At 47.1% G+C, this 14897-nt stretch overlaps 5 protein-coding genes across 5 annotated transcripts; 2 read left to right on the top strand and 3 right to left on the bottom strand.

Moving 5' to 3' along the window:
- Positions 1-2020: 2020 nt before the first annotated feature.
- T310_5691 (uncharacterized protein) lies at positions 2021-4736 on the bottom strand (the record flags this gene model as incomplete). The annotated part of the gene is made up of 8 exons (XM_013471450.1): positions 2021-2177; positions 2249-2339; positions 2666-2846; positions 2907-2957; positions 3025-3315; positions 3400-3675; positions 4103-4136; positions 4417-4736. The coding sequence occupies 8 exons, from the start codon at positions 4734-4736 to the stop codon at positions 2021-2023; spliced, it is 1401 nt and encodes a 466-aa protein (XP_013326904.1).
- Positions 4737-5066: 330 nt separating this feature from the next.
- On the bottom strand, positions 5067-7034 carry T310_5690 (Choline transport protein; the record flags this gene model as incomplete). The annotated part of the gene is made up of 6 exons (XM_013471449.1): positions 5067-5147; positions 5230-5882; positions 6103-6531; positions 6610-6689; positions 6732-6806; positions 6865-7034. The coding sequence occupies 6 exons, from the start codon at positions 7032-7034 to the stop codon at positions 5067-5069; spliced, it is 1488 nt and encodes a 495-aa protein (XP_013326903.1).
- Positions 7035-8712: 1678 nt separating this feature from the next.
- On the top strand, positions 8713-9363 carry T310_5689 (uncharacterized protein; the record flags this gene model as incomplete). The annotated part of the gene is made up of 1 exon (XM_013471448.1): positions 8713-9363. One exon carries the CDS (start codon positions 8713-8715, stop codon positions 9361-9363), a length of 651 nt encoding a protein of 216 aa, XP_013326902.1.
- A 530-nt stretch (positions 9364-9893) lies between these two features.
- T310_5688 (uncharacterized protein) lies at positions 9894-11071 on the bottom strand (the record flags this gene model as incomplete). The annotated part of the gene is made up of 3 exons (XM_013471447.1): positions 9894-10265; positions 10364-10760; positions 10854-11071. The coding sequence occupies 3 exons, from the start codon at positions 11069-11071 to the stop codon at positions 9894-9896; spliced, it is 987 nt and encodes a 328-aa protein (XP_013326901.1).
- Positions 11072-12811: 1740 nt separating this feature from the next.
- Positions 12812-13248, top strand: T310_5687 (uncharacterized protein; the record flags this gene model as incomplete). The annotated part of the gene is made up of 2 exons (XM_013471446.1): positions 12812-13140; positions 13212-13248. 2 exons carry the CDS (start codon positions 12812-12814, stop codon positions 13246-13248), a joined length of 366 nt encoding a protein of 121 aa, XP_013326900.1.
- Between the last annotated feature and the right edge of the window lie 1649 nt (positions 13249-14897).

Genomic DNA, 14897 nt, shown 5'->3' with positions numbered 1-14897 from the left:
TGCAGAGCAGTAAGTGAATGCCAGTGATTCATCGATTCGAAGGTCTTACGGTGGGAATAATTGCCATGTCTATCTCAACTCCGATTCCATACACGATTCTGCCAACGATAAGTTGTGGCACTGTCGTCGCGGTGACCTGGAGGATTGTCCCAACCAGCACAATGCCAATGCCGATATACTATGATCCGTAAGAGACTGCCTGATTCTTATGTCATGATTTGCATTACCATCGATTTCTTTCTCCCAATGGGTTCCGAAAAGATGAACGTTGCGATGGACCCGATCAGGCAGCCAAGATCGTACAGGCCTGTGATCAGTCCCTGCAGAACAGCCTGTTATGTCTTGATTAGCATGCTATATCGTCTGAGATGAGCACATCTTCAATTGCTGACGTTTGGGTTGTAGAACTGCTCGATGAAGGTCGACGAGCCGATGACCCCGCCCATGACGCCCTGGTCATCTGCCAGAGTTAGAGATTGGTTTTAACAGCTTGACAGTATAGAACTTACAGCAAAAGAGCAGGAACCCAATGCTGCATGCAGCAGTGACACCCACCATCGAACTTTTGCCTTGAAGGTAAATGGTGATATTCCGAGGCGATGACGAACGAGGAAGTTAAGACAGAAGCAAAGTAAATCCAGCAGTAATCAATGTGTCTCGGCAGGTATTTCAAAGACTTTAGAGATCCTTGGTTATCAGTCCGCACATTTGTCGGATAATGCTAGGCTTGCGCATCCCATTCCGTTTGACTCAGTCTCCGATTTCTTTGAGTCTTTCGAACACATTCGACATCTATTCTTAACATCTCCGGCTATCCTGGCAGATCGGCCTGAAGTCCGCATATTCTGAGCTCAGTGAGGAGACTTTGCGGGGAAAGATTACTAGCATGGAGGAAACGCGATGGAGAAGATGCATCCTGCCCTCACACGGCAAATGATCGCCAGACAATGGTCCATCATCGTAGGGCTTATTCAAGACCAGAATTTCAGGGTAAGAAACTGAAACTGACAAGTGAGACATTAGCTACCTAGATAGGTATGTTACTTCCGGCCAGAGATGGAAATGAACGGAGAATCAATACCGGAGAATGCGCCATGTGGATATTCCCGGCTCTCGGTTGGGACAGAGAGGATGAATGAATGATTGTGATTCGAATATTGGGGATTCCCCCATGCAAGAACTTCCTCGTTTCATCCCCACACTGGCCTATTCTCCGCAGTCTCTGCCCTAGATTTCTGACGTCTATTGTGTCATAGCTGAGAATTAAAGTCTGCTAAGCTCGGGGATGGTAAGCGCCATGCAGATCGTGGCGCAAGCTTGAATGTGTCGGGTCACCCTAAGACCGCCGGTGCCATTGCATGAGGATTCAGGTCGTGCTGCACTATAGCACAGCAGGTTGGTTCCAATCTATACACGGTTACTCATTATAGGTTTAAAAGTTTATTAATTTAGGATCCAAAAAGACAGTTTCTCGATCAGAATTCAATATCTAGACGACTCGTTCAAGTTAGAACAATTAGCATTAACTGGAACGACAGCCCTCTAAAACAGCAAATACAGACCTGATTGATGACTTACACTCGTAAAACTACTCTCATATGAGATCTGGAGCCGGCTATGCGTTAATATTATCCCCAACTGATGTCCTGGCAAGAAGACATAGCTCTTTGAACCACAGCTGTCTCACTAAGTGTAAAACCCGGGATTTCCATAGGATAGCCATATTTCTGTCATACTACGTAGTGCTGAGCAATCAATGACCCGTCAATCATAGCTTTCAGGGTAAGTAAATGTAGTCCCGTACGAATTAAAATGGCAATGTCAACCATCCTTCACTATTGTTGTTGTGCCTATCTGATAAACGGATTGACATCTGGACTGCTTGATATCATTAAATAAAATCCTGCTTTAGTTAATTCCCTGCGTAGAATAGCACAACACATCTCATCCACAGACTGGTGCTTTCTTTTGACCGTGCCAGATTTATATTACTATGCATTCCCATCTCGTATCGACAAAGCTACTCTGTCCTCCAGTAAATATCCAACACATAGCCTGGATTCAGCTCGTAAACTCGCATTTCCAACCGTGGATCTGCCTCCCGGACGATCTTCTCCCACTCGTCAAGCGCTCGTTCCCGCGAGCCGAAGAAAGTCATCATGTTGAGATCCATTGACCTGTTTTACGCCATCAGCCAGGACTATACATTCAAAAGAAGTTATGAAAATTGAACGACGTCATTACACACCGTCGAAACTTTTCCACATAAGGTGGAAGACTCCACGGTTTCCAAAGGATGGAGTCGTTGACCAGGAGGATGTGGGCGTCTTTTTTGAGAGCTAGATATCCATGTCAGCACTACTCAACCAAGCATATCAATCTCATGTCGTATCGTCCCACCTGGCAACAAGTTCCGTAGAATCCGGACACAATACTCGTCCGGCCAGTTGTGCAGCACCGCTCGCATGAAGTACACGTCTGCGTCTTTGACCGGTTGCTCCGTCTCCAAAAAGTCGGTTGCCATGAATTCGATGCGTCCGGCAAGTTCTTCAGGAACGTGTGAAGGCCCGTCGGCGACGACATCGGGCAGATCCTGTACGATGAATTTGATCTCGGGAAAGTGTCGCGCCAGTCCGATACTGACGGGTCCCCAGCCGCCACCTACATCGACAACTGTCCCTTTTTTTCTTGACGATAGGCGCCCGGTTATATCCTTTGGCGAGAGGATCGATGGGAGTTCGGGCTGCGAAGCCGCTCATGGCGCCTGCAAAGCGTTCTGCTCGTTCGGGATACTGTCGCAGCTCGTCGTAGAGGCCTTTGTCGGTATTGTGGCCCAGACTGAAGCCCTACAAGAGTCAGCATCAACCTTTACTGGGGAGAGGAAATATATTTGAGGCAATACACACAGATTGGTTTGGCACATGAAAACCGTCGTACTTGACCAACGCATTGATGGTCTGTCAGAATATCATCGTCAGCTTTCTACGCCGAAATACTGTATATTGCCTTGTGCATAACTCATACCTGAGCTGCCCCCGGGAACAGTTCTTCCGTCATGATGCCCGCAATATTGTTGAGCAAGCGGTTCTCCCTCAACACCCTCGATGCCGCCGTATGCGCCACCAGGCCGTCCTCGTCTTCACGGAAGATGTGGTTCGTCATGGCATGCCGGATCAGGCGTCGAAAATCGGTGACGTTGACGCCACAGCTGGCAGACAGATACTCGAACGAGACTCTCTCATGCAGCGGGAATTTCTTCGCCACGTCGAACCGTAGCATCGCTTGCAAGCTGATAATGTCGTTTGGATTGATCGCCTTCTGACGTCAGTAGCCATACAACGAAGTGCAATTTTTTTTTCTTTTTTTTTTTAAAAAAAAAGGAAATCGTCAAGTTCATACCGCAATCCCCATCACCATCTCCGTCGGCCCTTTCATGAGATTGTGAAGCGCCTGCGTGTCAGCAATGACTTGGGCATGTGCGGCTGCCACCTCCTTCTCGTGAGGGGGAATCGTCACCGTCGCTGGTCCATCGACGTCGAATGAGGGCGTGGGGATGTTGTTGGCCTTGAAGTAGTCGTTGACAATCTGAGTGTTACGAGCAATGGCAGCTGCCAGCTCGGTGATGAGGGTTGGTGTTGACATTGGTCCCGTCCTGAAAATTATTCCGGCTTCAGTCTAGGACAGCGTTGTTTCGTAAACATCTAAGAGGTGTTGATAACAGTATTGTCATCAGACGCGAAGAGTCTTCGGCGCGTGGGGTTGGTGTTCATGTTGTTGTTTTCAGACTGAAAGGGAAAGTTACATCTTGATCTGATTACACGGATGTACCCAACACTCTGTACTTCCTCCTGTTGGTTGGTTGATTAATTGGTATTCCCTCGGGCTCTAATATCTGCGCAGCTGTTTGGTTGGTCATCATGTGTTTTTGGAGATTATCTCATGATTCGAATCGCGAATGGGGACGTCGTTGTTAATTCATTTCGTTTATTGAGTCTATGCTTTGCAGACAAGACACCGTCACGACCTAGTCCTTTATCTGTTGGGACATTTATAAATTTTCATAGTGGAAAAGTAGAATAGAGAACATGCCGTTAAAGCACACTCGATAGACATCCTGGCATGCGCATATATCTAATCTGCACAGGAGGGCAATTCCATACTCGAGACAGACATTAAGACCGGCAGAAATTCCAAAGCCAGAAATATCAGCAGTATCGGTCAAGAATTCCATCTCCTCTGCGGCAGTTGGATGTTATCGCGATCGTCGACGTAGCACGTTCACAACATTAGGACGGAGGGAGGTCAAGAGGGCGAGCATATCAACAACTGCGATCGCTCGTCTCATCGTAGTCATCAGACTCTCCATGCTCACCAACCAGAGGGTGATAGCTTTTCTCCAGCCGTGTGACATCTTACTTCGGCAGATTAGAGTTCTCCAACACCGTCTTCTGGAATTCCTCAGGAGACTTGACGCGTTCTGATATGGCAGCACGTTCAGAAGTGAGATGGGCCATATGCATATTCAGGTCGGCTATCTCGTCCATCATATGAGCCATGTCTTTCTTCATGGTAGACATCGCCTTCATCAGTTCCAATATCTCGCATGTCATGGCATAAGTCTCGTCCATCAGATGCGTGAGATCATTGCTTGTGTCCCTAGCCGATTTGTGGTATTGCTTGCAGAATCGACGAAAGTCTTTGTTGAGCTTCCTGACGAAATGGACCAGGGATACCATCTTGTTGGACGTTGGAGTGAGATGTTTGAGAGCTGGTTGTATGGGTGGGTGATGAAAGTTGACTGTAGTCAGAGTTGATTGTGGGAGTTTGTTGTAGATGGTGGTTGTGAGAGTTGTTTAGGTGTCTTACGTATAAGCCTTGCTTATGAGTCTGAGTTTTGCCGGTGAGTCCCTCTAGTGAACTGAATTTTTCACTGAAAAACAGTCATTTCTCGAGTATTTGTCATTTAACCCCGGTATATGCCGAAGTTCAGTGGCAGTATGCCACTCGGAGCAAACACTGAAAACGGAATACCCCTTTGTTTATATTACTCTCTACGATATTACTCTCTATGACTTGTCTGCACCAGACTCTTCTTTGCTCTCGCTCAGAGGAGTCGAGCTCTCCTCCTGGTCTTGTCCCTCAATAATCTGGGGGATATATTTCTGATAGAGAAGACTATCAGCATTTCCACCGACGAGTGACTGTTCTTATGGAGAGAATACAACTAACCGGACCCTCATAGTTCTGTCGCGCGCGCAGAAACCACCACACTGTCACAAAGGTGGTGAACCCTCCCACAATCACTGAGACGTAATTCATGTTCGCCGCATCGACTGGCTGCACGAAAGGGAAGCAGAAGATGACATCCGAGACGACTATGTACCCCAGCGCTAGAAGGTTGATACCCCATCCCCAGCGGCCAAGGTGGAATGGCCCCGGCAATACAAACTTCCAGCCAGTCGCCAGGTGAGCAGCGATGGTAATGCCGTACGAGATGGTCGTCAGGACGACAAATGACCCCACGAAGGCGTTGAACGCGGTCGTGTTACCGACATAGATGCAACCGACGGCAGTGGTGACCAGAGCACAAAACATGTTGGCCCGGACCGGGTTTTGCCATCGCTTTGAGACGTGTGCAAAATAGGAGCTGAATGGCGTGGCATTGTCTCGCGACAGCGCCCAGAATGTCCGGCCAGAGGCGATAAAATTGTCCGGCAGCGCGACGAAGTAGGCCAGGAAGACGATAAATGTCAGACCGATGGCTCCTGCATTCGATCCTGTTGCCTGTAAGTAGATGGCAATCAACGGAAAGCTGGACTGAATGCTTAGGATGCTGTTGAGGTCCGCAATGGCATACGAGAGAGCGATCATAGGCGAAGGCGCTGCAATGGTCAGTCAACATCATCGCGGTTGAGAATACCCTGGCAAGACCCTACGTCGCAAATCCCAGGCTGAGCTGGAAGAACATCGCCTTGGGGATGGCAACTTCTGGACTGCGCACTTCCTCTGCCAGATGGGTGGTGCAATCCGGGGTGCCAACCGAGAACGCTGATGAAGCATTACTAATGCTGGCAAGAAGACCATCGACGAGCTGATACTCACCTCCATTGAGCAGACCCATGACAAAGATGAGACCTCTATTCGACCATCCTGTCCCGTTCACAAATGTGCGCCACACAAAGTCACTGCTGGCGTGGGCTTTGGGCATGACTGCTAGCACAACGATGGACACGAAGACGCCTGATACGACGGCGAACGAGCCTATAAAATTCAGAACAGGCAGGAATCGGTTTCCGCAGTAGACAATTAAGCAACCCATCCAGTTGAGCAGCTGAAATGCAATGAAAACCATCCACGCCTTCCATTCTACCTCAGGATGCCGGACGAGATACATCTGCACCAGCGCGTTGCCTAGGATTGCACACGTTGACGAGATAGCAAACACCCAGGCCAGGAAGTTGAACCAGCCGGCATAGAAGCCGATGACCCGGCCGTATTTGGGGCCTGCGACAACGGTTGCCCAGTGGTAGACTGCAAGGATACTTATTACAATCCTCCATATCAAAAAGCATGACGGAGATAACACCATAATGGAGGAGATTCACTCACCTCCTCCGGATGACGGAATAGAGCTGGACAGTTCGGCAAGTGAGGCTGTGATGAACGCATACGCGAGGGAGACCACGATTCTAGGTTGTCAGTGCGATGTTTCGTATGTCCGGTGGACCTACAATTCATAAAGAACCCCCGCCGCACCGCCATTGTAGATGGCCACTAAGATGCTTCCTCCTACGGCGGACCATGCGCTGTTTTAAACCATATCAGTCGGCGTTCGATGGAGGGAAGAGAACATGTAATGCCTACTTTCCATTTACAAACCCCGTCGCAGCAATGCTGTACGTTGAGAAGTTCCGCCGCAGTTCCTGCTGGTGGCCCAGAGCCTGCAGCTTGTGGGCATCGTTGTCCTCGACCACCGTCCTCTCGACATCATGGAGCACCGGTGCCGCAGAATCATGCGTCAATTCGACCGTCATACTTGCTTGTCTTTCGCCAGACCTGTCTCTCTATATTTCTTTACCCACTATCCTATCTTTGGCTTTGGGGTATGGACATCCACAGGTGCGTCGATCGAACGCATTGACTGCTTGGAGACAATTCTACACGCTGTCAGCGAAGGTAAAGTTGGATATCGAAGATAGAGCACTCCAATGCGTTATGCGTATAGAATCTGTTGTATTATGACTGGCCTGTCCTTACCTCGACTATGCTGTAAGCAGCAGGCTGAATAACCAGGCGCTCTTTGCTCCACGTGCAGTTATAGTGTAAAGGCTAATCAATCAGCCGGGCCTCAATTCCTCAGAGTTGGACGCGTCGAGAACTGCGATAAGCGTGTTTAGACAAAGATGCCGAGAGTGCCACGCGGGCTATGCTCATCCAGCGCAATCTCAGAATGCAGAATGAAGTGTTACACGAAAGCTTAGATCAAGTCCAGTCATAAAGGTTGAACCTTTTTTTGAAGACGCCGTCCTTTGCAAACGATAATAGGACGACTTATTAGAGAAGATGCTTGCAGATAAGCCCCTTACAAATACATAGCTTAGGCCCTTACTGATAAGCATGTTTCTCTATCCCAGGCACACAGTTTCGCTCCGGGCGTTCTGCAGTTATTTGGTTTATTGTTAGTCAGTCCTGTAATATATAGCCCGTAGGATAGTCGCTTTAAATCTGAATATATTGGCAACAAATCTATCTAACAAAGGACAAGTAGTGATGGCTACTACATGTCGCTAAAACTTGAAATTAATATTACCACATAACTTTCATATCTACTATCACCTACTGACTAAGCTTTTCTTTTCCAAAATTCATCTACAGCCAGAATTGATTTGTTCTGGATTGGCAAGTAATAACAGCTACCATTGCATAGCACCATCCTTATCAGGCTTATGGCCTGCCAATTTGGGTAATCGTTTATCGGTGCATCTCTTCTAGTTTCCCCTTATCGCTCTTTGGCCGAGGTTTATCGCCAGACAGTTACTCCACATCGTCAAAACGATGACTGCTTATCGGTTATGACTTCTTTGAAATCTGTAACCGAGGTACATTCCTCTAAACATGCCGGAGCATATATGTACACTTTCTTATGACTATTTGTTTTATCAGCTCGCTGATTCGCAAGGGAAAAATAGAGATGATATACTAATTTGATCTCACAAATCTGCTTACCTTGGATAATTGAATAAATATAATTCTGCACAAGTAGATTAGTCTCCTTCGAAATCCGGCTAAAAAAGGCCAAAATTTGATAAATAGTCTGCGGAGGGGTTGAACTCCTCTTCTGCCCGCATCAATTACTATTTTCTTACTGTTCACGTACGGAGTAATTCTAGTCTATATATCCGACACAAACTTTACACTCGCCCCATGGTAGAACTCTTTGACGTAGGGTATGGCCTTGAAGGCACCCATGTCCTTGTGACGGGAGCCGGTGGATTTATTGGTAGGTTCTGTAGTCATTATCCTAGTCATCTGTGATGCTGCACCAATTCTGTCAAGAGTAAATATATATTTTCGCTTTATATATAACTCACGATAAAATCTAGGGAGCATGACGGTTGCAGCGTTTCTCTCAGCTGGCGCCAACCATCACAGCATTGGATATTAATCCAACAAAACTTGCTGCCCTTGGCGAACACCCACGTCTTCACAAAGATGTTGGCGACATCACTTCCGGAGCAGCTGGAAGGCTGCTTCAAGCGCGCACGAGCACACTTTGGCGTTGTTGCATGCTGCATTGCACTGGCCTCGCTGGACTTGAGTGTCCTCCCCCACATCGAGAGTATCTGCGACATGGACATTGAGCAATTCCGGCGCACGCTTCGCGTCAATGTCGAGGGCGCATTTCTAACAGCTCGAACCTGGCTGCGCCAGATCAAAGCGCACGCCGTGCCGGGTGTCACCAAGAATGTGTCGCTGATCATTGTTGGCTCGGAATCGGGCCACTATGGTGAACGGTCAAATCCTGATTATTCGGCGGGCAAGGCCGCAGTGCAGTATGGTCTGCTACGCAGTTTGAAGGCCGACGTTCCACGGATCTTCCCTGATGCGCGGGTCAATGCTATTGCCCCGGGGCCGGTTGATACAGCGCAGTTCAGGATTGAGTGTGCGCAGGATCCCTTGCAGCTCTGGAAGGACTCGCAAGCAACCTCAACCAGCGGCAAGCCTGTGCCACAGGAGGCTGTTGCAAAGGGAATTTTATTCCTTGCTAGTGAGGCCTTGAGTGGCAGTATCATGGGTCATGTTTTGGACGTGGATGGAGGGAAGGTCGGCAAAGTTATGTGGCTGCAGGACGAAAGGAAATAATATCTAAAACCATCAATTGCTGGAATAGTTATTAAGAACATATTGATAATGAGGTTATAAAAAAAGCCTCAGGGCAGCTATCTGGCTAGTGAATTGGGTGGTCACTCCTGTCCTTAATTTTCGATTATATATTCAGATAATTATTGTCGCTATTTCACTAGGACTATCATAGATCGGGACAAATTCCAGCACACGCCCGGGGACGTCGGGCACTTTGAATTCAACTACTGCGGACATGCAAGCAAAAAACCATTGTAATTGATACAATTGCATTCCCAGCCTCCAGGAAGCATTACTACCAGAAACAGGCGTAAGGAGGAACAGATAGCAAAAACATACACATTATATATAGGCATAGTAGAATCATAGTAATTTAAAAAAAAATCCCTACAAATATAAACTTCGCAATGAACAGAAACACGTGTAGTCCCTTGATCCACACCCACCAGCCAATCCCACAAAGCCTCGATCTCCCGTACAAGTTACAGAAATTCACGTCTTTGCGTCAAATAGTCATCTGTGGTCGTTTTCTAACGCGGATGCTTCACAGGAATCTGTTCACGAAGACGCCTATCGTTGGTCTGTCGAGAGAAACAGTAGAGCCATGGCGCTTGACCCTCGGCTGATTCAAGGGGGACCTGCGTCGCCGTATCACCGCTGGCCGTCTTCTGGATTGTGACGCGAACTGTGGTGTCTTTATGGATGTGAGTGCTAGATTGATCCGGGACTTGTAGTTCGATATCTTTGTTTAGTTTCCTTTTCATTCCATAGTTGGTTGGGCCAAAGTGACGAGGCACCGGCGGACGACTATCTACAACGCCAGACCCCCGGGCAATCTTGGTAATAAGAGACGCCATGGTCATTTCGATGTTCAGCTTGACCATATACGTCACAGGATGGAACTGTATATACACCAGCTAATTCCTCAGGGACATCAGACCGATGAGCAGGATCTTTCATCACGTTAGCAGTGTTGAGACTACTGTCACAGAAGACTTACATCCATGGAAACGGACACAACAATCAGACGGGAATTAAATCGCACCAGAGGCTCATACTTCCTCAAGCCATGATATCGCACCAAGCGCTGCTTGACGATGTGAAGGAACCAGATGTTCAGGGCAGCATCGACAATGCAGATGAGTACTTTGGACGTTCGGTCCCAGTATTTGTTGATTTCGACGTAGAGATGAGAGACGGGCGGGTTCAAATGAGCTGGAATCCAGATGCAGAAGACAGCAATGTTAATAGCAGTGATGACACCAGCCGTAATCCACTTGAACTTGGTGACTATTTCCTGCTTTTCGGCCACGACGTAGATTCGATTGATGATGATCTGCATCAGCAGCTGGATCTCAAAGACCCAGAAGAACAAAAGCGAGAACAACACGGGGACGCTGTGTAACATGAATATAGATCAGCATCTGACGAACAGAATCAATGATCCTATTTGTGTGGACATTAAAGGGTTCAGTTTGAAGAGACCGTACCCATCCGGTATTATCCCTTCGAGAAACAGCCACCCCACGATTCCGATACAGACGTTCGAAAGCACCTCTCCCCAGATGAGATACACGTAGGTGCTGCGATGAGGCACTTTGATCGATCTTGTCTGCTTGATAGCCTTCCAGACGGTGAGAAAGCCAAAGCCGAGGGTAAACCCGGCCGCAATGCCAGCGATTTTGAAATCGTCCACAGTAGACGCCATGTTGCGAATATAATGCTCCACCAGAGCATGCGCTCTGGATTCTGAACTATATCTCATGACTCTTTATATTATTCTCCATCCGGTCAAGGCTTCTTGGTATGTCTCATTCTAGTCGCCGCTACCCTGGATAGAGTCGTGCGTGGCTGCCTCTTTGAACGCGGGGTACATGGGACAGGAAACTCTTCAATTGATTCACATGCATATCCTGAGACAAGAAGCATTGACGATCCTAATCCGCTTGCATCGTTGCCACTCCAGGGCGAATAGCGCCTCTCTATCAGGTCATCGTCGTCAAAAAGCCCTCCCTCGGCAATGTCAGGTCCAGAGTTTAAAGAACGCACTGAAGGACCGGAGCAAAATTGGGCAGAAATCCTTGACAGCTTGAGCATGCAAAGCCTTTCTGAAGGGATCGGCGGAAATTACATCCTTCTTTGCCAGTCACCTCGCTTGGTTAGTCCCCAAGAAGAAATGACTCCGAGGACAGTCGACAAGGATTGCACTAGAGACGTAGTCTGGTGAAGGAGTGCAGTTGACTGCAGAATAGCCGTCCCTCAGCCACAGAATGTATAATGGCGAATATTATTCCAAAATATGGTATAGCCTTCATTCTGTGCTCTGGAGGACCAAATCGTTCAGCAGGGATCGGAAGCTTACAAGCAGACTGAGAGGACATATACTCACAGATCGCGATATCCTGACAGGGATTGCACCCCGCAGCAACTCTCAACCACCATGACAATCACCTGGTTCAAGCTTAAAAAGCCAAAACAGGATTAGGCATTCAGTTCATGGGCGCCAGTCACCATGGACATTGGCTCCTATCCATTTCGTGCAGAATTAGAGTTATATATCTCGGACTTGGATACCCTAAATCGCTAGTCGGCCTTGCCTGCGTCTCAAACCAATATCAACCCCTGGAGTAGTCCAATAAATAAACAATTGAATTTGTTGAATTGCCATAGCGGATTGAAGTGCCACCTCGTATTTTGAAGCACACTAGGTGATGACCGTGACTAGGAGGTTTGCAAAGTTTACAATGTCAGTCGCAGATCATGCAGGAGAGAGTTCATGTGTCATGCTCTAGCATCTATACCAAAAGAACCGATGTCCGGACGGGCCTAGGATGACATGGAAGATGCGGGGTGCGGGCGTGGGCCCCTCTCCATCGGAGTCTGTTTCCTACCCTGCATTAGTCATGACTTTTAAGCACGCCTTAAAAAATATATACCCATGATAGAAGAGGTTAGGTTAGGATTGAAAGATTTAAATGTGCCTCATGGTTCTTTAATCTTCGGGGTTCAGGGTTCTCGGCATATGGAACCACCTTGTCAAAAATTAAACAAGAAATACGTAGACTGGCTCTAAACATATTAAGAAGTTCATGATGCAATTTTTATTGTGACGAGATACTGAAGATGGGGGAAATCAATTTCTTTTCATTTTTTTTATTTGGCCTTATTATGCGGAAGCTATGAAGTATACACTGCAGGACTCAATCTTTACTGGATTATTCTGCTTCTTCCAGAAAATAGCTACTCTGTAGGGTATTTAGGGCCACTTGGTTTCCTAATTTTACTTAAATCTCATATTTCTTATATTTGATACTGTAGTTGATCAAACAAGTGATTGTTCGTCTTCCGATATAAACGCGAAAGGGGAACGGGAACTATAGGGTAAGAGCAGCAAGTCGTATCCTCGAAGAAGCCTGCTCTTCTCCCAAGAATCCAAAATCATTCCAAGATGCTGAGTACGAGAACTGCATTGGAGCTGTTGATTCTTTTGTTCAAATCATGGTCAAGGGCACCTCCCACTCAAAGAAGAAAGCTTCTCCTAGGCCTAGCTAAGGTTTGTCAGATAGGTTACAGAATGGGAGGAAAAATCAGGAAGAGAGACAGATTGAAGACTAAAAAAAAAACATGCAGCACCTGGGATTCGCTGGTAGTCACCCACCCAACTACTAACCAGGCGGCGTGTGGCTTAAGTACGGCTGAGCGGACGGGAAGCCCTGTTTTCCACACCCTATGGCCGCATGTACTAGATGTCTCTGGTCAAGTGGTTATCAGTCAATGGTTTGTGAGAGACTAGGGTGAAAGATCAAGAATGTGATCTGCACTATTAAACGTGACTCGAAATCAAAAAGGTTCCAACTCGACACTCTCTTACAACATTGGATATAAACTGGCGGCAAGAGCAATGAATTCTTCCATGAGCATCTATAATACAATAAAACTGTGATAAGATCCATCACCTGAGGGCAGAGAATGAGATCCTAAAGTTAATCGAGCGGCTGAGATGTTTACTGTGCTACAATTCGCTAGCCCTGGCCGGGGCTCGTATTTCAAATAACACAGACTGATCACCTTTGAATACGAGATTAAGGATTTCATCCTTGTCCAGCTGAGTCATACTCCTCTCATATACATTACTGTCGCCAATTCTTGCTGACCACCTTCATTTACATTGCATTTCCCAGGAAGACCACACAGACGCTCATAAACAAGAGCTTTTTACCAAATCCATTTGCCAAACCGGGTGCACTGTTGCTCCCAGCGACACAGGTAGCACCGTCGTGACAGTACTCATCTGCAGAACAACAGTATATCCCGCAGCAAGTCGTTGACTTGGGACAGGCAGTTCCAGATCTCCGTACTGCTGTCGTAGCAGTTTGACGTGCCACATCTGGCGTTTCCACCAAAGCAGCAGAAACCAGAAGTTTCGTCGACACATGTGCTTGCCGTGGGACAGCAGCCTGATCCACACTAATAAATATGGAGGAGCAAGTTAGCGCGGAAGAGACTATCTATGTATACTAGTGGATAACACTTACACAAATGTCGTCGAGACTCAGGCAGCATATGCTACCACAGGCTTCTAAACGGCAATTAGTATTGTCCATTTTCTTTGGCAAAGCTTTGGCAGAGAATAAGTAAAGTAGATATATACTAACTTTGACACTCCCCCTGTCTTGGAACAAGCAAATCATCCCTCGGATCCAGAGTAAGATTGCCCGCCGCGACACTGAATGGGTTCGCTGGTGCCGAAATCAAGCTGTGGAAAGTTCCTTTCGTGAATCCTGCTACCAGCGCATCGTATGCCGTCGAAACTGCTATGAAAGGATGGAAATATTGTTGTAGCTTTATTTTGGAAGGTATTTGCGATGAGAGCGAGTGAAAAATAAAAGTTCGTAGTTGCAGTTACAAGATTTTTTTCTTCATACGGACATACGCTTGTTTTATATACGAGTAGGCACCCATCCATCACTTTTTGGTATCCCCTCCTCAAAAATTGTATTCAAGCGGGTTCTTGCATTATATGCAAAGCTGTGATGTTCCGCCTTGGCTTTCATGATTGTCCAAAGTACGCCAAATCGAGTCAAGCAGGTTCGCTGACAGAGTACTATCACTGGTAGCACGACATTTCAAACAGATCCTTGATGTGCTGGGCGAGAATTTCTACTGGCACTGTCGAACTACAGAATCTGATATTGCTTGGATAATTCCACGCCATCATGCAATAAATACGAGGTGTCCCGCATCTAGCTGAATAGAACGGAAACGCTGACAAGACCAAGATTCGATGGCGTCAGCCAATACTAAAAGCAGACTCGAGCAGCAAGCAAACAAGACTGCGGAGCCTTGCTTGGCCTCAGCCGCATGTTAATGTGGATAGTGGGCTCGAGGCTATGCGGAATGGTGAGCTGTGGATAAAATTCAAAATAAAAAACGAGTCCGGGATGAAAACGAGTGTGGTTATGTCGAGCCAAACTTGGCTGCTTTCCAAGCTTAATCCCAAATAAGCACTTCATATATATAAGAATTAACTCATA

This window comes from Rasamsonia emersonii, assembly GCF_000968595.1.
Source record: "Rasamsonia emersonii CBS 393.64 chromosome Unknown ctg1118621760318, whole genome shotgun sequence".
NCBI classification, from domain to species: domain Eukaryota; kingdom Fungi; phylum Ascomycota; class Eurotiomycetes; order Eurotiales; family Trichocomaceae; genus Rasamsonia; species Rasamsonia emersonii.
Note: the sequence above shows the minus strand (reverse complement) of the source record. Positions and strands in the feature narration are given on the sequence as shown.